The sequence below is a fragment of the Ranitomeya imitator genome, chromosome 1 (genome assembly GCF_032444005.1).
Source record: "Ranitomeya imitator isolate aRanImi1 chromosome 1, aRanImi1.pri, whole genome shotgun sequence".
Taxonomy (NCBI): Eukaryota; Metazoa; Chordata; class Amphibia; order Anura; family Dendrobatidae; genus Ranitomeya; species Ranitomeya imitator.
The window spans coordinates 158,188,913-158,213,374 of record NC_091282.1 but is presented as its reverse complement, the minus strand read 5'-3'; the positions used below and the strand labels follow the sequence as shown (position 1 = coordinate 158,213,374).

The 24,462-nt window shown below is 45.0% G+C and overlaps 1 protein-coding gene across 2 annotated transcripts in view; it reads right to left on the bottom strand.

The window, feature by feature from the left end:
* Positions 1–24,462, bottom strand: part of ARSK (arylsulfatase family member K) — a 225,423-nt gene that overhangs the window by 147,706 nt on the left and 53,255 nt on the right. For both annotated transcript variants that reach the window (XM_069751943.1, XM_069751952.1), the window contains exons 4-5: positions 20,204–20,486; positions 8,933–9,104 (exon numbers count right to left, since the gene is read on the bottom strand). In XM_069751943.1, coding sequence (XP_069608044.1) covers positions 8,933–9,104; positions 20,204–20,486 — 455 coding nt within the window. The remainder of the gene's footprint in view (positions 1–8,932; positions 9,105–20,203; positions 20,487–24,462) is intronic.

Sequence of the window (24,462 nt, the reverse complement as noted above, 5' to 3'; positions counted from 1 at the left end):
CAGTATTCTCTGGTCTTAAAGGCGCATGACCAGTATTCCCTGGTCTTAAAGGCGCATGACCAGTATTCTCTGGTCTTAAAGGCGCATGACCAGTATTCTCTGGTCTTAAAGGCGCAGGACCAGTATTCTCTGTTCTTAAAGGCGCAGGACCAGTATTCCCTGGTCTTAAAGGCGCAGGACCAGTATTCTCTGTTTTTAAAGGCGCAGGACCAGTATTCCCTGGTCTTAAAGGTGCATGACCAGTATTCCCTGGTCTTAAAGGCGCTTGATCAGTCCGAGGAGCCCTCCGCCGCCGACCCCAGCTTTATCCTCTAGTTCCCCTCAGTGGACTTCTTCACTGATCAATCCATGGTTCTCTGACCAAGAGATTGAATCCCTCTGTGTATCCTCTGTGTTTGGAGTGCTCGCAGGACCAATATACATGGTCCCTATCCTACATGGGAGACGTCGGCTAGAAGGGGCCGCAAGTATTCTAGAAACGTGCAGGCGTCTAGAAACATACAGGCATCTAGAAAACGGAAGTTTTTCGTTTCCTGCTCCCTCACAAAAGATTGGATGACAACAAGGCTCTGAATATGGATTGGATATTGCCTGAGCTTGCCAGAGCTTCAGAGACTAAACTCCCTCGAGAGCATTTGTCATTCAATTCGGATAAGCGATTCACTGGACAGAAGCCTCTACGTGGGATGCCATGCCTGGCCTGTTTTTTAAGGGCGACGGGTCCTTTAAAGGGCACCGATCTCCCCACACTATCAACAGACAAGCACACGGAGTGTCGTCTCCATGTTTCCTCTTCTGCATCCAGGCCTAACGCCAGACAACCTGTCCTGTCCACCTGGAGACCTGAACTCTGTGGACATACAGAGGCACCCTTTTTGGCGTACGAGCACCCCCCTCTGCATCACCACTATTTAGTGGATGATGCAAGAAGGTGGACAATTACTCTCCACTTCCCTGTTAAGAGGTTGATGGATCGAGGGTTCCTAATTTTTATCTCTGCACCGTGAAAAGAGGAGATGGCAAGAGACTATGACCTGCTGGATGCAGCCGCACATTCTGCCATGGGGCAGATTAACCGGGTAGAATCTCCTGTGGTATACCTACCAGTATCCCTACCTGATGGGTCATCAATTAAAAATACCACGGACTGTCAGATAGCAAATCTGGTTTGTTCCGTCTTGCGGCTTCTAGTCCAGCGCTCTATCCTCCATAGCGGCCGCATGGATTGCTAGAGCAATGGTCTCCTGGCTGGAGACCTTAACTACCTTGATTCACACCAGCAACAACTGGCCAATCAAATCCTTTGAGCGGGAGACTGACAAAGGATTGTATAAGGATTGTCCAGCACAGTCTAGATCTAAGGGATCTTGGTTCCAAACAGGGGAACGAAAAGTAAGATCGACCCTGGACCTCAAACTTCTAACAACCTTTGACATGGTCCTCCTTCTTTGGATGGAGTTCCTCCGCTCAGCCATTACTTCAACAGAAAAAGGTGCAGTTTCCGGCATCCATCGACATTCGGGTTGCTTGCCCACTGCAAAAATTCCTTCGCCTTTCCATTTGTCAACAGCATTTTCAAGTCACAACCTTGTCCTTCGGCCTTGCTTCCGCACCCAGAGTGTTCGCTCGGGTCATGGCGGATGTCATGTTTCTCTTGCACTCTAGAGGCGTGCTCGTCCTGCCCTGTTTGGTCCGTCTAGCCGCCCTTCCAGGACTACGCTGAGTCATCTATATCTCTTGCGATACCTTCTCTCCTGGGTTGGCAGCTACACTTAGACAAGTTCTCCTCATTTCCAGCCCAGCAGATATCCTTTTTGAGGATGATCCTGCACACTTCTAGAAGGATGGTAATTCTTCCTCGAGACAAAGTCATGGCCCTTCAACAGGGAGCTCGCGCAAGGAGAGTTCTGAGAACTTGATTACTCACCCCCTCATTTCATTCGATTTGCTAAGAGAGTTCTGAGGAAAAATGGTGACGACAATGGAAGCGGTTTCCTTCGCTCTGCTCGTTTTCAGCAAGTCAAACAGACTTTCAGACAATAGTCTCTGAGCTCCTTCTTCATCCAGGGCCTTTCTCCCGGTTCATTGGTTATTAGCAACTACCAATGCCAGTCTTCTTCTCCCCATCATTGTTCTGGAGATCCGAACGGTAGTCTTACAGCAGGTCCACTGCCTTCTGGCGGGTCACCCTATCCAAATTCAATTGGATAATGCCACGGCGGTGCCTTACGTCAGTCATCTAGCTGGTACCCACGGTCAGGCGCCATGACCGAGGTACCTCACTTTCTCTGATGGGCCGAAGTCTATTATTCGGTGATCTCGGCAGTATATATCCCAGAAGTAGAACTCTGAACGGCAAACAAATTCAGCCGTCAGGGTTCCGCCTCAAGTCAGTGGGAATTTCACCCCGAAGTCTTCCATCAGATCTGTCCTTACTGGAGCTCTCAAGTTGTAGGTGGGATGACATCCAGACTGAAGGCCACTGTACTCGAGTTCGTGGTTCGGCCTCGAGATCCAAGAGCCATCGCTCTCCATGCTCTGGTTCTGCCGTGGTACCAGTTTCCATAACTCCCCTTCCACTGCTTCCGAAAGCCTTTCGGAAGCAGAAAGGGGCCCCAGTGATCCTCAGAGATCCGCACGGACCATGTCCGTTTTTTGTTTGCGGAGCTAGTATCTTCTCGCCTTATCGCAGCACAACTGCAAGTAGGGACTTTCTCACAGGGAGTATTCACACGTAGTTCTTCCCTATCGCATACCGTTAGATCATTGGGACCTTATTATTCCTAGGAGCCTTACAGTAGGCTCCTTTTTCATCCGGGCAGACTTTATTATCAGGGAAAGTCGTCCCGTTCTCCTCTGCGATATTCTCACTCTGACGAGTCTTCGGAGCTAGCTTCTCTGCTCTTTCAGACTTTTTTCCCTTATTACCTTCGAGGCAAGGTTGTCCTCAGGCCATCTCCATCCCTTGTTACCAAGGTGGTACTGTATTACCACTGTTATGAGGGCATAGTTCTTCCCTCATCTCTTTTGGCTCCAGTCCACAAAATGGAATAAGATCCCCCATATTCTGGACGAAGTGACTGCTCTGAGTAGGTACGTCTTGAGGACGGCGTCCTTCTGAAGGTTGGACGTTTTATTTGGGCTTCCTGACGGTAGAGGAAGGCTTCCTGACATTTTCAGGAAGGGTTTAGCCGTTTCATCGACCATGATAACATGGTGAATTCTTTTCACCATCCAGGAGTCCTTCCGTGCTAGATGTCAGCCTATCTCCCTGTCTATCAAGGGTTCTAGTCACCAGGCGTCAGCAAGGCACGCCTGCAAGCTTGCGGATTCGTCCAGTCCGCATGCATTCTTGAAGCACTATAATTCCCACACTTCCACAGATGTGAGTCTGGGCAGGCGGACTCTGCAGGCCGCGGTGGCGCACTTGTAAGTAGCAGTTACACAGGGCCTGATCTATTGTTGTCCCCACCCAGGGACTGCTTTGGGACGTCCCACGGTCTGTGTCCCCCAATGAGGCGAAGGAGAAATAGGGATTTTTGTGTACTCACCGTAAAATCCTTTTCTCCGAGCCAATCATTGGGGGACACAGCTCCCACCCTGTTATTAGCTTATGCTTGTTTTTTAGAATATGACATGCTATACGCTCATATATTGTTATTGATCTCCTACTGCTTTTGCACCGAACTGGTTAGCTGAGAGCCAGCAGGAGGGTGTATACTGCAGGGGAGGAGCTAACTTTTTTTGTATCACTTAGTGTCAGCCTCCTATTGGCAGCAGCATACACCCACGGTCTGTGTCCCCCAATGAATGGCTCAGAGAAAAGGATTTTACGGTGAGTACACAAAAATCCCTATTTCTCTACTAACAAATAAAGAGGAAAATGCATTAAAAAAAGCAGAAGTTCAATAAACAGTGAAGACCTATTGTGTAGTTTCGTGTGGACACATGCAGAAAAAACTCAGCAATTAAGCTACATGTGAACACAGCCTTACAAACAAACTTGCCGTGGTGCTCTATGTTTGACATTGTTGCATTATGCAGACTTATTTTTTGTGTGACAAACTGTAATTGTTTTTGGTACTATTTGGTGGTACAAGCGACGTTTTGATCGCTGTTTGAGAAGCAAAATATAGTTATTAAGGTTGAAGGAAGACTATAAGTCCATCTAGTTCAACCCATAGCCTAACCTAACATGCCCTAACATGTTGATCGGGAGGAAGGCAAAAAAAAACATGTGGCAAAGAGTAAGCTCCACACTGGGGAAAAAAATTCCTTCCCGACTACACATGCGGCAATCAGACTAGTTCCCTGGATCAACGCCCTATCAAGGAATCTAGTGTATATACCCAGTAACATTATACTTTTCCAGAAATGTATCCAGTCCACTCTTAAATTTTAGTAATGAATCACTCATTACAACATCATACGGCAGAGAGTTCCATAGTCTCACTGCTCTTACAGTAAAGAATCCGCGTCTGTTATTATGCTTAAACCTTTTTTCCTCCAAACGTAGAGGATGTCCCCTTGTCCCGGTTTCAGGTCTATGATTAAAAAGATCATCAGAAAGGTCTTTGTACTTTCCCCTCATATATTTATACATTAAAATAAGATCACCCCTTAGTCTTCGTTTTTCCAAACTAAATAGCCCCAAGTGTAATAACCTATCTTGGTATTGCAGACCCCCCAGTCCTCTAATAACCTTGGTCGCTCTTCTCTGTACCCGCTGTAGTTCAGCTATGTCTTTCTTATACACCGGAGACCAGAACTGTGCACAGTATTCTAAGTGTGGTCGAACTAGTGACTTGTATAGAGGTAAAATTTTGTTCTCCTCATGAGCATCTATGCCTCTTTTAATGCATCCCATTATTTTATTTGCCTTTGTAGCAGCTGCCTGACACTGGCCACTGAATATGAGTTTGTCATCCACCCATACACCCAGGTCTTTTTCATTGACGGTTTTGCCCAGAGTTTTAGAATTAAGCACATAATTATACATCTTATTACTTCTACCCAAGTGCATGACCTTACATTTATCCCCATTAAAGCTCATTTGCCATTTATCAGCCCAAGCTTCTAGTTTACATAAATCATCCTGTAATATAAAATTGTCCTCCTCTGTATTGATTACCCTGCAGAGTTTAGTGTCATCTGCAAATGAAAGAAAAACTGCAATTCTATAATTTGTATTTTATTAAACACTGCACCATTAGGCATAATTGTCATGTTACCCAGTTTATACCTTTTTATGTTATGTTTTATGTTATGTTGCCCAGCACTGATCTCCACCGACACGGAGCGGTCACTCAACACTCCTGCCAGGGATTCAACTGCTATCTGTCAACAGAGAAGCACTTCAGCACTCGTCTTCCAAGCTGTTCTACTGACAAGGCGAGACTACTGGCATAGTAACATAGTAACATAGTTAGTAAGGCCGAAAAAAGACATTTGTCCATCCAGTTCAGCCTATATTCCATCATAATAAATCCCCAGATCTACGTCCTTCTACAGAACCTAATTGTATGATACAATATTGTTCTGCTCCAGGAAGACATCCAGGCCTCTCTTGAACCCCTCGACTGAGTTCGCCATCACCACCTCCTCAGGCAAGCAATTCCAGATTCTCACTGCCGTAACAGTAAAGAATCCTCTTCTATGTTGGTGGAAAAACCTTCTCTCCTCCAGACGCAAAGAATGCCCCCTTGTGCCCGTCACCTTCCTTGGTATAAACAGATCCTCAGCGAGATATTTGTATTGTCCCCTTATATACTTATACATGGTTATTAGATCGCCCCTCAGTCGTCTTTTTTCTAGACTAAATAATCCTAATTTCGCTAATCTATCTGGGTATTGTAGTTCTCCCATCCCCTTTATTAATTTTGTTGCCCTCCTTTGTACTCTCTCTAGTTCCATTATATCCTTCCTGAGCACCGGTGCCCAAAACTGGACACAGTACTCCATGTGCGGTCTAACTAGGGATTTGTACAGAGGCAGTATAATGCTCTCATCATGTGTATCGCATCTTGCTTATTGATAACTGGCTCCCAGTGGCGTATCTGGGGGGGCAGCCGGGGCATGTGCCCCGGGCCCAGCCGGCAGGGGGACGCAGTCGGGCCGCCTAATTCGGCGGTCCGCAGTGTCTCCCCCAGCGGCTGCATTCTGCCGCCCCCGGTCTGGGAGTCGGCTGTTCTCTGTGCCGACTGTCAAGCTGACAGCCGGCACATAGAAGCTGCAGAGCGCCATCTCCCACCATGTGCGGAGATGGAGGGGGTCCCCTGCAGGGTGGCTGCGGCGGGCAGGGAGAAATCCCTGCAGCTCCGCTGCCTACAAGAGAAAACAGCAGCGGAGCTGCAGCGATCTGTCTTCCTGCTTCCTGCCCGCGCTTCCTCTCACACAGACGCGCCACTGGATGATGTCATCATTCAGCGGCCGGCTGTGTCAGAGGAAGGCGATGGAGATGCTGCGGCAGAGCGCGAGGAGAGGTGAGAGGGGTGTGTGTGTGTCTGTGTCTGTGTGTGTGTGTCACGCTGCAGGGGAATGTGCAGAGAAGTAAATGTGTGTGTGTAGGGGGAGGAGAGGGCAAGGATGCGGCTGACGGGGAGAGGACAATGTTGGGGATGGTGGGGGAGGAGAGGGCAATGATGGGGCTGACGCGGAGAGGCCAATGATGGGGATGGTGGGGAGGAGAGGGCAATGATGGGGCTGATGGGGAGAGGGCAATGATGGGGATGGTGGGGAGGAGAGGGCAATGATGGGGCTGACGAGGAGAAAGCAAGGATGGGGATGGTGGTGGAGGAGGAAATGATGGAAGTGGTGGAATGGGCAAGGATGGGGATGGTGGTGGAGGAGGAAATGTTGGAAGTGGTGGAATGGGCAAGGATGGGGATGGTGGGGGAGGAGGAAATGATGGAAGTGGTGGAATGGGCAAGGATGGGGATGGTGGGGCAGGAGGAAATGATGGATGTGGTGGAATGGGCAAGGATGGGGATGGTGGTGGAGGAGGAAATGATGGAAGTGGTGGAATGGGCAAGGATGGGGATGGAGGAAATGATGGATGTGGTGGAAAGGGCAATGATGGGATTGCTGGGGAGGAAATGCTGGAGGTGGTGAAATGGGCAATGATGGGCATGACGAAGAAGGCGATGGCAATGATGGAGGTGGTGAAGAGAGCAATGATGGGGTGGGGTAGAGGACAATAATGTGTATGGACAATTTGAGTGGGGATAGGGGGATTTATTATGTGTGGGGAGAATTGGGGATGGGGGAACTTACTATGTGTGGGGTGAGATTTGGAGTGGGGTGGGGGATTTAATGTGTGTGGGAGATTTGAGGACACAAAATGAAGAGCAATGGGGGGCATATATGAGGAAACAGTACAGGGAATTGGCATGTATGAGGAAACAGTATGGGGGAATGAGGGCATGTACGAGGAAACAGTATGGGGGAATTGGGGGCATGTATGAGGAAACAGTACGAGGGAATTGGGGGCATGTTTGAGGAAACAGTATGGGGGAATTGGGGGCATGTGTGAGGAAACAGTATGAAGGAATGGCGGGCATGTATGAGGAAACAGTATGAGGGAATGGCGGGCATGTATGAGGAAACAATATGGGAGAATGAGGGCACAGTATGAGTAGCGATGTGAAATGTATGTGGACAGAGTACGGGGAGTGAGGGTGATGGGATGTGTGCAGACACAGTATGGGGAGTTAGGTGAGCAGGTAGTATAGAAAGTGAGGGGGTAAATATATGAGGAGACAGTATGGTGAACAGGGGGATGTGAGAGGAAACAGTATAAGGAGGGAGGGGAATAGTGTGAGGAGACAGTATGGGGGGACAAAAGTGAGTGGGCACAGAATAGAAACTGAATAGTGGGGGCGTAGCATGGGGGACAGTGTAAGGGCACAGCCAGGAGCAGACAGTATACCAAGGAGGGGGAGTGTGATGAGAGAGTACAGTATAGAGACTGAGCACTATATGGGGACACAGTATGAGAGGACAGTGTGAAGAGGGGGCTGGTATGGAAAGGAAGGTCAGTGTGAAGAGCATAAACTATAAGAGGGACAGTGTGGGGGTCATATTTTGTGCAGACAATATAGTGAGGGGCAATTTTTTTTATTCAGGAGCATTATAATGACACTTGTATCTTTAAGGGTGTCATGTGGAGATTTTTTGCAAAAGAGCGGAGGAGATGGAAGTCTGTAGAGACGACTGTGGATGAGAAAACTCATCATGGGGTCTGGACAAGATGAAGAAAAGAAGAACGGCTCCAGAGGCGACGTCATCTATAAGGTACCTGGATGTAAATGCTCTGCATTTACTCTGCAGGTTCCAGTAGTCGTCACATTGACACTTCACTCATATGTGATTTTCATACTTGTGATCCTGTGACAACGAGCTTCTCTTCCTGCTTTTTTCAGTTTTTCACTGATCATTGAGAGCATTAGGGAGGGGAGCTCGTGGGTCCATGACTAAGTGTGCAAATCGCATATGTCCTTGGGGGGGGGGGTGCCAAAATGAATTCTTGCCCCAGGTGCCAGAAACCCCAGATACACCTCTGCCGGCTCCCCCCAGTTAGGCAGCAGGGATCAATCAGTATGAGGTCACAGTCCTGCTCTGCCCACAAAGCAGAGAAAAAAAAGTCGCCCTGTTGACGTCACGTCAGCAGAAGTCGCTGAATTACCGGCAAGAGGGGTCACTGACCGCTCCATGCCAGCGGAAAGCAGTGCCAGGCACATAAGGCAGGTCGGTCGCAACCACCTACCTGTTAGTGCTTAGGCACATTTTTATTTTTTGCAAAGTCCTTTAATGAAGAATCACAAGGTTGCATTAATTTTCCAATATAGCAATAGTAGTATGACGCAAACATGCGTTGAGGAGAGCACTAGTTGAAGTGGTAACTAATGTTAGTGCATAAATGGGCATCACTTACCCATTATAGCATCCGTCTCTGCACACATTGCATAATAGTAAGCTCTTATATCACGGATCTCTTGGCTTGTGAAGCTGCCAGTGCAGTTTTTCGTATAAGATGAATAGTAATCCACTGGATGCATGGCTTTTAATGGCAACCATTTAGGAATAGAAACATCCTTATAGGAAACCTATGTTAGGCAAACAGATGATACTTAGTATATAATTTGCTTTTTAATACTTTCACAGACAAAATGTTATTAACATTAAACGAAGTTGTTAAAAAAGAAATAAATGTAACATTTATATTTACTATTTAGGGTTATAACCCATTGTTTCTTTCTATCGCAGTTTATTTCCAGATTTTACCATTTTCACCTGCTCTATCGAGAAATCTATAATTATTATTATGCACTAGATGGTGGACCGATTTTAATGCATCGGATATTCTACAAGCGGGATTTAAATCCCGCGCCAATATCGCTGATTGGTCGCGCTCGGCCGGCCACGATCAATTAGCAAAGTGTGGTTCAAATCCCGCGCCAATTCGCGACCGGACTGCGCCTGTCGCTGATTGGTCGCGGCCGGCAGGGCGCGATCAATCAGTGAATCAGTGAAGCGGTGTTTAAATCCCGCTTCAATATCGCTGATTGGTCGCGACTGCCCGGGCATGACCAATTAGCGAAGCGTGCTTCAAATCCCTCGCCATTTTGCAGCCGGACTGCAACTGTCGCTGATTCGTCGCGGCTGGCCAGGAGCGACCAATCAGCGAAGCAGGGTTTAAATCCCGCACCAATATCGCTGATTGGTCGCGGCTGGCTAGGCGTGACCAGTCACCAAAGCAGTGTTTAAGTCCCACACCAATATCGCTGACTGGTCTCAGCCGGCTGGGCGCAACCAATCACCGAAGTGGTGTTTAAATCCCTCGCCAATATCGGCGACAGGCGCAGTCCGGCCGTGAATTGGCAGGGATTTGAACCATGCTTCGCCGATTGGTCGCGCCCGGCTTGTGCGAGCAATCAGCGATATTGGCGCAGGATTTGAACCACGCTTCAGCAATGCGGGATTTCCGTTACAAACAAACAGACAGAATTAGACGATTATACAGTAGACTAGATGATAGCCCGATTCTAACGCATCGGGTATTCTAGAATATGTATGTAGTTTATTCATGATTTTCTGAGTAAAATATATACATTATCAGTGAAGCGGTGTTTAAATCCCGCGCCAATATCACTGATTGGTCGTGTCCAGCTGTGTCGCGACCAATCAGCGCAACGGGGTTTAAATCCCGAGCCAATATTGCTGATTGGTTGTGGGCGGTGATCAGCGAAGCGTGGTTCAAATCCCGCGCCAATTCGCAGCCGGACTGCGCCTGTCACTGATTGGTCTCGCCCGCTGTCCGTGACCAATCAGCAATGCAGGATTTCCGTTACAGACAAACAGACAGAATTAGACGATTACCGTATATACTCGAGTATAAGCCGACCCGAGTATAAGCCGACTCCCCTAATTTTGCCACAAAAAACTGGGAAAACTTATTGACTTGAGTATAAGCCCAGGGTGGAAAATGCAGCAGCTACCGGTGAATTTCAAAAATAAAAATAGATGCTCCATACCGTTCATTATGGCCCCATAGCTGTGCCATATAAAACTGTGCCATATAGAATGCTCTTCACCGTTCATTATGGCCCCATAGATGCTCCACATAAAACTGTGCCATATAGAATGCTCTGCACCATTCATTATGGCCCCATAGATGCACCGTTCATTATTGCCCCATAGATGTACCATAGAAAGGTGTGCCATATAGTGCTCTGCACTGTTCATTTTTGCCCCATATCTGTGCCATATAGTGCTCTGCACCGTTCATTATTGCCCCATAGCTGTGCCATATAGTGCTCTGCACCGTTCATTATTGCCCCATAGCTGTGCCATATAGTGCTCTGCACCGTTCATTATTGCCCCATAGCTGTGCCATATAGTGCTCTGCACCGTTCATTCTTGCCCCATATATGCTCCTTATAAAGCTGTGCACCGTTCATTCTTACCCCATATATGCTCCTTATAAAGCTGTGCACCGTTCATTCTTGCCCCATATATGCTCCTTATAAAGCTCTGGCATTGCTGCTGCTGCTGCTGCAATAATAAAAAAAAAAAAGCCATACTCACCTCTCTTGATTGCAACTCCCGGCGTCTCATTCCGGCGTCTCGCCCTGGCGTCTCTCTGCACTGACTGTTCAGGTAGAGGGCGGCGCGCACACTATATGCGTCATCGCGCCCTCTGACCTGCACAGTCAGAGCGCAGAGACACCAGGAAGACAGAGCGGCGCCGGGAAGATGGAGCGACGCCCGGCGTGTGGAACGCGGACAGGTGAATATAAAATACTCACCTAGTCCCGGCGCTCCTGACGCTGCCCCTGCCTGTCACACTGTCTCCGGGTGCCGCAGCTCTTCCTGTCAGTGGTCACTGGCACCGCTCAGACTCAGAGGAATGAATATGTGGCTCCACCCCTATGGGAGTGGAGTCCATATTCATTTCTCTAATGAGCGGTCCCATGTGACCGCTGACAGGAAGAGCTGCGGCACCCGGAGACAGTGTGACAGGCAGGGGCAGCATCAGGAGTGCCAGGACTAGGTAAGTATGCCTCAGCGCCCTCTCCCCCTCACCCGCCGACCCTGCCGCCCACCGTGACTCGAGTATAAGCCGAGAGGGGCACTTTCAGCCCAAAAATTTGGGCTGAAAATCTCGGCTTATACTCGAGTATATACGGTATATAGTAGATACCCGATGCGCTAGAATCGGGCCACCATCTAGTTTTCATATATACATTGGTGCTTACATTTATGTTTTAACCCATTGGACACACTGCCATTGTTTTTCTCCTGTCTTTATTTTAAGAGTCAAAACTGTATTAGTCATCTATCACTGTATGACAGCTTGTTTTCTACAGGATGACTTATAGTTTTCAAAGACACCATTTATTTTACCATATGATAAACTTAAAAATGGGGAAACATTTTATTCTCTCCCTTACACACTGTCCTCCATGTTGTCCTCTCCCTCACAAACTGTCCTCCATGTTATTTTCTCCCTCACAGACTGTCCTCCATGTTTTTTTCTCCCTCACAGACTGTCCTCCATGTTATTCTCTCCCTCACAGACTGTCCTCCATGTTATTCTCTCCCTCGCAGACTGTCCTTCATGTTATTCTCTCCCTCACAGACTGTCCTCCATGTTATTCTCTCCCTCACACACTGTCCTTCATGTTATTCTCTCCCTCACAGACTGTCCTTCATGTTATTCTCGTTCTAGTATATGTATGTAGTTTATTTATGAAAGCTGATTGGTCAAGGCCGGCCGGGTGTGACCAATCAGCGACGCGGGATTTCAGTTACAGACAAACAGACCCTTAGACAATTATATATATACATTATTATAATCTAAACACAAACAAATCAAATTTATGAGTGATCCACTGCAGACCTTGTTAATAATGTATGACCCTGAATTAACAAATATAAAGACTCACTCAGACATCTGGGCAAAATCGGTCCAAGCGCGGACCCCTAATAGACGGTACACGGACTGGAGGCAGCTCTCCTGACCCAATTGTGACACCCTCATAGAAATATATTGGATCGGGAGATCCATGGACAGTTGGTACATTAGCAGTCCAAGATCGGACCAAGATGCAAGGCTGTCTGAATGAGCCCCAAGGGAGAAAATAGGGTTCACCTCCACTAGATAGTCTGCATGTCAATCTGAGTAGCAAGGTGCCACATCGTGCCTGAAAATACAATGTGAATCAAAGCAAAAAATAACCAGACACAAATGAGCGTGCACACCTATTTCAATACTCAGATCAAGATAACAATAATAAAATATATAGCTTTATTTGTACGATAGGAAACACAAATCATCAAACAATAAAAACAATTAAAAACAAATATACATCATGGCAGTCAACCCGCACCCCTCAATATTATACGGTGACAACCTGTCAGTTTTCATAACCGTGTGTTGAATCAACAGTACAAAACTGGTAATTAATAATAAGCTATGACAGAATCACAAATCAATAAATTACAATAGTTTGTGAGAGGTAAGGTTTCTCCTTGTGGAGAGTGACATACCAGCTCTGGCTTGTCAATGTAAGGAGGTTTATTCGCCGTGCAATGCTCCTCTGGGAAATTTAATATGCAAACTGCCTCTTCAGAAAAAAAAGAGGACTTGAAATCTATAGCGCCACCTATTGGAAGTAGCAATCCTATAAGTCACAATCAACCCTTTAACGAGTCTTGCAATATGACTTAGGATACGAGCCAAATCAGTATCTCAATTCGCAGACACGGTGTTTTGGGCTGTAGGCCAATGAGAATAATTCATGACTAATGATTTATAGCAACAGTGACCAAACATCAAATCTGACCTATTCATGTCCAGAATGTGACCCAGTCATCCCTTATAATCAGGGCAGGCGTTAGCGGCAGGCAGACCAGGCAGCTGCCTAGGGCTCCCGCTCCCCCAGGGGCCCCCAACCAGTCGCCTGCCGCCAGCGCCAACGACCCCCTGCCAGCGCTAACTGCCCCCCCACCGCCGCATTGAACTATACCGGCGTCATAGACACTCATACAGTTTGAAGCAATGATGGAGGAGAGAGCGTCAGCTGACGCCCCCTTTCTCATCATTCCCCTCTGCCTCTGACAGTTCGGGTGTGCGATGACATCACTTCATCGTGTGCCTGCTGTGTGCCAGGCAGACTACAGCTGCTGAGACCGGAGCTGAGCCTGGAGCACCGGGAGCAGCGCTGCGCAGGAGGAGAGGATTGTGTGTGGGGGGTTTTTGTAATATGTCAATGAGTGATTACTGGACTGTGGGGCCATTCTTGGGAAGGGTCGGCTACATTATATTCTATGAGGAGGGCTGTATTATATTCTATGGGGGAGGGCATATTATATTCTATGGGGTTGGCTGTGTTATATTCTATGGGGGGTTGTATTAGATTTAGATTCTATGGCGGAGGGCTGTATTATATTCTATGGGGGGCTGTATTCGATTCTATAGAGGAGGGCTGTATTATATTCTTTGGGGGCTGCATTAAATTCTATGGGGGAGGGCTGTATTATATTCTATGAGGGGCTGTATTAGATTCTATGGAGAGGGCTGTATTATATTCTATGGGGGAGGGCTGTATTATATTCTGTGGGGGAGGGCTGCATTATATTCTATGGGGAGGGCTGTATTATATTCTATGGGGGGCTGTGTTATACTCCCTGGGGGGCTACATTATGTTTTATGGGGAGGCTATATTATATTCTCTGGGGAGGATGGCTGTATTATATTCTATGGGGTGTATTATACTAAACAAGAAAAATTCTACATATTTATCGAGTGACTGGATTGTTTATGCGGGAACAAAAATCATTGTTCACAGCAGCACATCGCCGGTGTAAACTGTAGCTGTGCTGCTGATAACATGATACTGTATGGGGACAGATTGATCTAAAAGTGATTGTTCTGTTCCCATCATTCTTTCTCAGTTGGTGTAAAGAGGCCTGGAAACAAGGGAATGACTTCAATATTGTCGATCACACTCGTTTAGTGGCCTGAACTCAGCCCATGTAAATACAACTGTAATGCTTCTGTGTGATGTGCAATATGTCAGCATATGGAACCCCATTTTAAACTTTTGCCTAGGGCCCCACTTTGCCTAAAACTGGCCCTGCCTCTAATAATAGGTTAGATGTCAGTAAACTGAGTTTAGAATTGCATGGTATGGAGGTCACAGAACACAACAAAAATTGCACATCAAAAAATCTATTCAAGCTTCATGGCAAGTGGAAAAAAAGGGCCAGAAATGTCCATTTAAAGTGAGTGCTTTTCAATTCTGACAGGAGGAAAGTCCAAGGATATAAATAGGAATGAGCTAGTGAGCTGAAGAAAAAAGTTCATAGGCATATATACCTGAAGACACACGGGAAGCACCAAGAAACTGCCATGGTGGGCAGTACCTGAAGAAAGAGGGGTGGGTGGGAAAGGCCACGCATATCGCTGTCTTAGGACAGCTTCATCAGGAAAAAGAGTCTTTAAGACAGTAATAAAGCCACAATTGCTCTGTTGTCTCAAAAATAGTAAACTACAAACCTAAGACATTAACGTCAAGCAAAAAAATGTGCACTGGGATATTTATGGCAAGGGTTTACATGGACAAGCAGAAGCCTTACATCACCAAGCACAATGCTAAGCAACTGATTAAATAGTGCAACATAAGGCATCAATGGATTGTGAAGCAGTGGAAACATGTTGTGCAGAGTGACAATTCACACTTCTTTGTCTGCCAGTTTGATAGACAAGTGTCATGCTGGGTGAGGGAGAAGCAAGGTACCCAACAACAGGGATAGGGAGGGAAAGCCCAAACACTAGGGAAGGGGGGAGTGGAGACCCCTAGGCAGATCTAACAACACACTGTCTTGCCTGATATCCCTAAATAGGTTTCACACCTATTGTGGAGCAGGAACCTAATCCCTGACTGACCCTAGCCATAGGTGAATCACAAGTCAGCCCCCACTACAACTAAAGACAGAGGGAGTGGACAAACAAGGAGATAAACTTAGCTTGAGAAGACCACTGAGATATCATGCCAGCAATCCTCCAAGAGTACTCCAAGAAGACACTAGCCGACTGTTAGTACTTCCAAGAAGACAGAGGGAAAGTGAGCTAACACCAGCACCTTACTTAAGAGACTGAAGCTATTTAAACCTTAAGCAAGGGTGTGTTCATTAGCAGCAGAAGGTGCAGGTAAATGTTGGGTCCTAGAGGGAGAAGGATATTACTCCATAACAGATGCAAAAATCAAGAAGTTGCTTGTAGAGTTAATCGCAATGACTTTCTACAGCCGGATCCAGGATGACTGTCTGCCACAACTGACACACCCGTGACAATGAGTCTGGGTTTGGCGAATGCCCTGAGAGTTATACCTGGATGACTGCATTGTACCAACTATGGAGGAAGGATAATGCTAACGGTTTTTCAGGCATTTGCCTGGCTGCCTTAGATCCAGCAAAGGAAAATCTTAATGCTTTAGTATACTGTGACATTTTGGAGAATTTTATGCTTCCAAATTTGGGAGTACTATTTGGGCATGGTTGTGTGAATTTGGTGTGGAAGAGATTCACTGGCCTGCTCAGAACACAACCTCATCCAACATGTTTAGAATTAAAGAACTGAGAGCCAGGCTTTTTCCTCGGTCATCAGTGTCTGACCTATAAAATGCTCTTTTGGATAAATAAGCAAAAAATTGCACAACATTCAAAATCTTTTAGAAAGTCTTCTGAGAAGAATGGAAGCTGTTACAGCTGCAAAGAAGGGACAAACTTCAAATTAATGAGTGAGATGTCATAAAAACTCTGGAAGGTGTAAGGTTGTAACAATCATGCCGGCGTTCCTGCATGGTTCCCCTTCCACCTCTATGCAGGGACACCAACATAGTCACCACCTCAGCGACGCAGCGTGGTCTCCGTTGTGTCTCCTTGCTACCTGTGCACTTTCTGGCAGTGCGCCTAGTGCTCATGAGCTCCTGCTCATGCGATGGGAGGCACCTTGTATAAAAGGCACCCTCCCCAATCGTGAGGTGTCTAAGCAACACTGATTCATGAGTGAGTTAGTTTGGAATTAGTGAGTTGTTAGGTCCTGTGGTCATGTGTGGCCATGTCCTGACCCTGAACCCCTTTGTCCATGTGTGGTCAGTGCCCAAACCTATCCTAGTACCCAGAGTTGTCTGGACTTATACCAGTCTCCGAATCCAGCCCTGTCTGTGATTCCGTGTCAGTATCTGTCCTGCCCAAGAAGTAGTCTGAACAGAGCCCAAGTCCAGTCCATGTCTGCGTACCTCAGCTGCTGCAGTACTGGGAATTGCCTAGGAATGGCACCTGCCGACTACCTTCACCTCAAGACTGACTCCACCATCAGGACCTCCAGTGAATACCAGGTAGCTGCTTAGCTATGCCCCTCCTAGGTAAGCTTGGTCCCGTGGCACAGTGGATCCCTGAACGACACGTGCCACCTGAACCCCATGGCCTTTCATACTCAAAGCTATATCAAGAGTTGTTTTGCCAGTGTGAGCAACAGGAAAAAGAATTTGTTCCACCTACAAGGCTGGATGTCCAATTGGAAGCCATGACTTTCACAGCAGCAGCCGAAGTTGCAGTCCCTGTGGCAGTGTCTACTCAACCTACAACTTATGCTCCTAGAAAAGAGCCCATCCGGTCTGATCTCCCACAGTCAGTACGATGGGGATCCGACGCAGTGCATGCAGCATTTTTAATTTTTTGCTCAGCAGTTTCACTCCAATTGGGTCAAGGTGGGATTCCCTATGTCCTACCTAGCAGGAGATGCCCTACCGTGGCTCAACCCCTTATGAGACACAGGGGATCCTAGGGCCTGTAGGCCTTCCTGGTGGTCTTCTGAAAGGTTTTCTGTGAGCAGGGTCTCAAATCTTCTTCAAAATCTTCCCTTCCTAGCTTCTAAGAGCAGACCAGAGAGGTGATTGAGAAAGCAGTCATGTCTGGACCTGTCCTTCCAGAGACCACCTGTTCCCCAGCCTCATGAGGCAGCTGCCTGTAAGGAATTCATGGAGGTCAAAAGTGTTTGACAGGCTGAGCATCAGCCAGAACTCTGTCATGTGAGAGGATTGCGGTATTGATGCAGTTGTGTGGATTATCCCGACTGTTTTTGTCCTGAGAAGTCTGTAAAACTACAAAGCCTTGAGCCAATGGGAGAGGCTGCCATTGGCGAGAGTTTTCTCTCTCCACCTATGACTATGATTGTATCTGTGGCAAGTGAAGACCTCTAGGGACCATTGTCAGATTCCCTCCCAAAAGCTCCAGTATCTGATGAGGGTGTTGTCTGACGAAGGACAAGTCTTGCTCAAAAACAGTCGAGTCGTTTCTGAACAACTATAGCTCCATAGCATTGCAAACGGAGAAGATAATCTTCCATTTGCTGTCTGGTTTATTTCATCCACTTCTCTTAGATTGTCTGGAGCTGAGAACTCAAGTGCCCGTTCTAGTCTGAAGGTTCCGAGAGGTGCTAAGTTGGAGACCGTCAAGTCTCAAGTGGTGTCTGGTCCCTACACATCCAGTTCAGCAATCAGTGTCACCATTTTCTCCACCCGCTGTGTGCTGGAGGCGCCGAAGAAAGGAAAGAGGAGGCGGTGTCCCCACAAAGTCTCAAAGCTTGGTCCAATGATCTGTTCTCAGGAATTTTCCCGCCTCGTGGACGTATATTCTGGGAGACCAGGCTGAAGATGGACCCAGAGAAGGTATCTTGGGAGGTGACTAAAAACATTGATTTATTAATGAGTTAGATTGGAACTAATGAGTTGTTAGGTGCCCTGTTCCATGCGTGGCCAGGTCCTGATCTAGAACCTCTGGTCCATGAGTGGCCAGGCCCAAATCCAAATCCCTGGTCCATGCATGGCCAGTGCCTGAATCTTCTCCCCTGGCCCATGTGTGGCAAGTATATAAATCCTGAAATTGCATCCGGCAGTATCCCAACTCTGAAGCTGCTCTTGTGGAACATGAACCTGTTCCCGAGATTCGTGTGTCTGAACATGTATCTATCCTTCTACTCCTAGTTGTTCGGACTGTTATACCAGTCTCCGAATCCAGCTCTGTCTGTGACTCTGTCAGTATCTGTCCTGCCCAAGAAGCAGTCTGAATGGAGTCCGAGTCCCGTCAGTGTCTGCATACCTGACCCTTGGGGTCAGCAGCTGCAGTAACGGTGACTGCCTAGGAATGATACATGACAGGTACCAGCAGCTCAAGCCTGACCCACCATCAGGAGCTCCAGTGAACACCAGATAGCAGCTTAGTTACGTCCCTCCTACGTGAGCTTGGCCTCGTGGCACAGTGGGTCCATGAAGCACATCTGCCACCTGCGTGACAAAAGCTATAGGTTTTCAAATACTCTGGCCATTTACAGTAGTGCTTGAAAGTTTGTGAACCCTTCAGAATGTTCCATATTTCTGCATAAATTTGACCAAAAACTACATCAGATTTTCTAAAAGGAGATAAAGAAAACCAAACTAAACAAATGAGTTAAAAAATTAGAATTGTCATATTTTTAAATGAGGCAAAACCAAAATACAAGGGCAAGCACACCAGTTAGTATAAGAGTATGTTTCCACGTTCCATAAAGGCAGCGCTTTGGATGCAGCAGATACCAGCCCCGTCCAAAGCTGGCCTTTGTATGCGCGGTGATTCCGCATGTGTTCATTGAACAATTGCCAGGACACAACAACAAAACGCCATGACTTTATTTATGATGTGTTTTAGACACTTTCTAGGCTTTGTTAAGGTTTAAGTTTGCTTGGAAGGGATTTGGCTTTGCGGAAAGAGACAAGATTGCCCCCAAATAAATATGCCCAAATTTTTGCTCAACACATTGAACACATATACATAGGACGATGCTATTTATCTTGCGGAGACTGAGCGTCTCCACAAGATAAATAGATATGCTGCGGTCTAAAAAGACGCGCTGTATGTGCGTATACGCAGGTCTGCCACCTGCGTCTTTGAACGCAGAGTGGAGATGGGTTTTCATAAAATCGCATCCACTATGCTGTAACATCTGTACGCAGCATCCAATCCGCAGCAAATACTGAATGTGGAAACATACCCTTAGTGTAATAAGTAGGCGCACATGTACTTTGTGACCATTAACAGATAAATATAACGTAAAATAAAAACATAATGAATAGGCACACTGCAGTAAGTAGATAAATACTGACACATGCAAAAAACATAGGGTCCTTAGCTGTCATTTTTTTTAAATAAAGAAAAATAAAAAAAAGTCTTCCCAACGCGCCATGGTATACCCAATCAGGATGGTCACTAGGTACAGGTGCTTCTCACAAAATTAGAATATCATCAAAAAGTTAATTTATTTCAGTTCTTCAATGCAAAAAGAGAAACTCATACATTATATAGAGTCATTACATACAGAATGATCAATTTCTAGTGTTTATTTTTGTTAATGTTGATGATTATGGCTTACAGCCAATGAAAACCCAAAAGTCATTGTCTCAGTAAAGGAAGATTCAGAGGCTGAAGTGGTCAAGTGGGACAATATTTTCATGCCACATGCCCAGTTATACAGCAGGGGAACAGTAAGGGAAGATTCTAAAACACCAGAGAAGAGGACGATAGATATAGATTTTTTTCTATGATGCAGTTGAAATGTGCTTTACATGTACTGTACATATCCATTGAATGATGAAAAACTTACTTTTTGAAGCCAGTAGGGGGAAGTTAAAAAAGTTGATGAGCCAAAATTCTCTCCCATGTTTACAGTAGGATATGGATGAGGCAAGTTTAAGCCTAAGTACAGAAAGAATGGTTGTGAAGAGTTTCCTGCCTGTTTTTTTAACCAACTGGTGGCTAGATCTGCATTTTTCCAGTCTTCTTTCATTATGCGAGTTTGAGTCTTATTGGCAATAAGAGAAGCCATGGGTCTACCTTCTTGTCTGAGGAGAAATGGCACATCCCTGGTCCAGGCTTCCACACGATTACTGAAAGTAGAGAGAATTGGTATTATACACTGCCTCCGTTGTAAAATGTGATTCCTATATCTGTTATGAATAGTTGTGATCTCTGAATAGTAGTTAAACCACAGGACCAATCACTAACTTACACTGCTATTATACTACTCTATTATCAAATCTACACTTTGTAAAAAAAAGGAATTTTAATTAAAAGCTAATAGGACACTAAAGGTCACTGTGCCAAAAGTCTTACTTTCGAGGATATTGTTCTGTTTAGCTTTGATACCTAGGTACTAAGCTACAAAAATGTTATTAGACCTGATAAACTGTACAAAAAAATAAGTCAATCAGATAAGCAACCAATTGTATGCAAAATATACTTTGTCTAGCACTGTTGACAAACAAATCCTCCCAAAAAAATAGTGCAAAAAGACGGTATAAAATTAATTATTTTATTGAAAATAAAGTAAATATATATTTAATTATAAAAATTATTCAATATCACAGCTGATGGAAGCACATACAATAATAAGTATAAAGGTATAAGAACATATAACTAATGTATAATTGTTGCCAGGCAATGCAGAAAATATATAAAACGTTATAGGTAGCAAAACACTAAGCCCTCAAGAACATATATTAAGAATAAAATATTCGATAAATTTATATATGTATATATCTCCACAGCAGCACAAAATTATTATTACCCAAAAATAGATATATAAAACAAAGTGCATAAGTGCTGTGCAAAAACATCAGACATATAGCAATGAGGAATAAGTATATCCAGAAAATTCAATTAAAGTGCCACAAAAATAGAAAAAAATAAATAAATATATGAAGATTTATATAAGAAAAGATTTTTTGGACATAAAATGCAATAGCATGTGCAATGTTGCAAAATCTAGAAAACCGCAAAACGATGCTAAAGTGCAAAAGGTGCTGAAAGCTATTCCATTGAAGGGAGATATATAAAATGTAACACAATCACTGTTACTTGTTGCATCACAGAGACCATCTATGTACGGTACTCCAAGGGGCTATATAAAGTGTTAAAATGCTAAGTGTGATAAAACTACAAGTGTCTGGCAAATAATAAAGTCACAAATATGTATAGTCACTCATACCTAAATGCTCCTCGTTCCCTACGTACGTTTCGGCGTTTAGCCTTCTTCCGGGGGCGTGTACAATTTGGCCCAGGGCGTGCGTATTTATCTCAAAATTGACCAATAAGATACCGGACATTGCATGCTGGGCGATTACAAGCGGCGCGTGCGCAGACGCCAAGCCACCGAACACATCCGCCCAGCGTCACCAGGGCAACGCGCACCGGACAGAGAAAATAAGGGTGAATATACTATAAAAATATAAAAAATATACTATAAAAATCTCAAAAGGTGCCTTTACAGCAAGATGCAGCAAAACGCCAGGACTTTATGATGTGTTTTAGACACTTTCTATGCTTTGTTGGGGTTTAAGTTTGCTTGGAAGGGATTTGGCTTTGCAGAAAGAGACAACATTGCCCCCAAATAAATATGCCAAAATATTTGCTCAATTTTTTTTTTTTTACACAAAAGAAGCCCACTAATAGATGGTGCTAACTTAGGCTAGAGAGACTAATGAGGCATCAGATTTATCAAGCATGAACCCCTATGATTTATCTGGTTCACGTTAAGACTGACTAGTCTAAGGCCCTGATTCATCAGTGTGTCTCTGTTTTCTGGTGATCTTTGTGTAAAATTCATGAAAATGGATGGTGCCCAAAAAATATGTATTTTGTTTATTTCTTAAAAATTTCAAATTTTTTTTTTTTTAAATAAGACAGATTGGCCCCTACGCATCTATGACAAATATTCCACATGAAGCCTCAAGTCACCAAAGAATAAAATACCAACCAAGTATAGTATCGTGTTATAACACTTCCTGTGCTACAAAATGGCCTAATGATTTCATCATAAAACCTAAAGGTCAAAATGTATCTATCCTTCCAATTAATGCAATCATCTGTATGACCCCTTGAGATAATGACCGTCTTCTTGTTTGTATGGAGTCCATCATTTGTGCAGTGGTCTAACAAGTAATCTATATCATTTGATTGCCTTGAATAAAATCCACAGGACTTTGAAATAGGTTGAAAGCTTTGTGTTCAGATATCATTTGAGTTACTTTTTATAATAACTATGCCTTTAGCTATGCTTTTAAGCTGCAATTTTCGAAAGGAACATAAAGTTTGTGCACTTGAACTGACTGATGCATCTTGCATTGTGCATCTTGTCTCGACAAGGATGACTGTACCTACATTAGAGAAAAATAAACCGGTTCTGTGAGTCAGGTCAGAAATGCCAACTTGATTTTTTATTTATTTTCTGGACAATTAGGAAAATTCAGACAGACAACATTTTTTTCAGACACATTGGAAAACTATAATAAATTAATAGATTTTAGCAGTGATATAACAGAGCTCCAGTGGTGCAATCGGCTAGTATGTGGTACTTACACAGCAGTACAATACAAAGCATTGCCAAGGTTGTGAGTTTAAGCCTCGCCTAAAGCATAATATTTTATGGGCAGAATGGTAGCTCAGAGGTCAGCACTGTAGCCTTGCTTGGGTGCTGGGTTCAAATACTGCTAAGAGCAGAATCATCACGCCCCCTGAAGAAGCAAGACGAAACACGTGTAGAGTTGATGGACACTGGACCTGGTGCGTACATGTTACCTGCGCATTTTTCCACTAAAAGGTTATTTCTAAGATCATTAGCATAGCCTGAATGCAAACTTTCATCTAGCAGCAACAATATTGTGTCTTACATGTCACATGCATGATAAACAGGCCTATTTTCTGTGTCCCTCTTTTATCACGCATCCTTGCTTTTTAGATTTTCTTTATACATGGTGGTAGATCAGCTCAATCGGTTGCACAAGGAGGTAGACAGCGGAACACAGTCTTTTTAAGACTCTCACTGGTTTATTAGCAGTGCTTCGTAAGGCAGTGCAGAGTTCTCAAAATAAAACAAGGCCTTCCCCGCTTAAGGAAAAACAAAGCAATACATACAGCATAGTCTGTGTGGTTGCGGGGATCCGCACACTCAGGAAAAACAAACATATACAGGTTCAGCTTCCTTGTTAGGACATCTAGCACTGGAGTTCCACTCTCTAGGCCTATTGAACACTGAATGCCTCTAGAGGCTAACTATTTAAACCCCAGACCACACCCTGGGGTGGAGATAAGGTGGACAACCTCCCACCCGCTCGATGGTTGTCCACAAAAACCCAGCCCTTAAAATGGCCAATTAACCCCTCTCAACACATCGTGTGCTGGAGCAAACTTCTGGGTTTCAATTCACTAAAGCCAATAGCCTCAGAGAAACGTATCCTTCCTCTAGCACCTTGCCAGTGACTCTGTCACAATATATAGAGAAAATTATACATTTTAATGGATTCTAAGTGTTCGTTCCTTTTTCTTTATACTATACACTCCCTGACAGAAGTTATGTCGCTTATCCATGCTATGTAAATAAAAGCTTATAACCTGACGTTAAATTCATCCATTGGTTGTATAAATTATTCTTTTGAAAGCTGAAACCCTACGAAATGTGGTTTAGGTTAAGAAAATAAATTGGCATCAATGCAGAAATATTGATCAGTTAATGGACACAGAATGGTCAGATTTTGGCAAGACAAAAGTTTTGTCGCCTGGTCATATAATGCACCCAATCCTAGTTTACATCCTCACATGTGCTCAGTAAATGATCGATTAATTACTGTGTGTGTATGAAAAGAAAGCCAGCACCCCAGACCTTCACTTGAACTGCAACTTGAGCTCTGACAACATGCCAAAAATCCACCCTGCGACCAAAGCCTGGATTATCAAGAGACCTTATTAAGGTTGAAGGAAGACTTTAAGTCCATCTAGTTCAACCCATAGCCTAAACTAATATGCCCTAACATGTTGATCCAGAGGAAGGCAAAAAAAACATATGGCAAAGAGTAAGCTCCACAATGG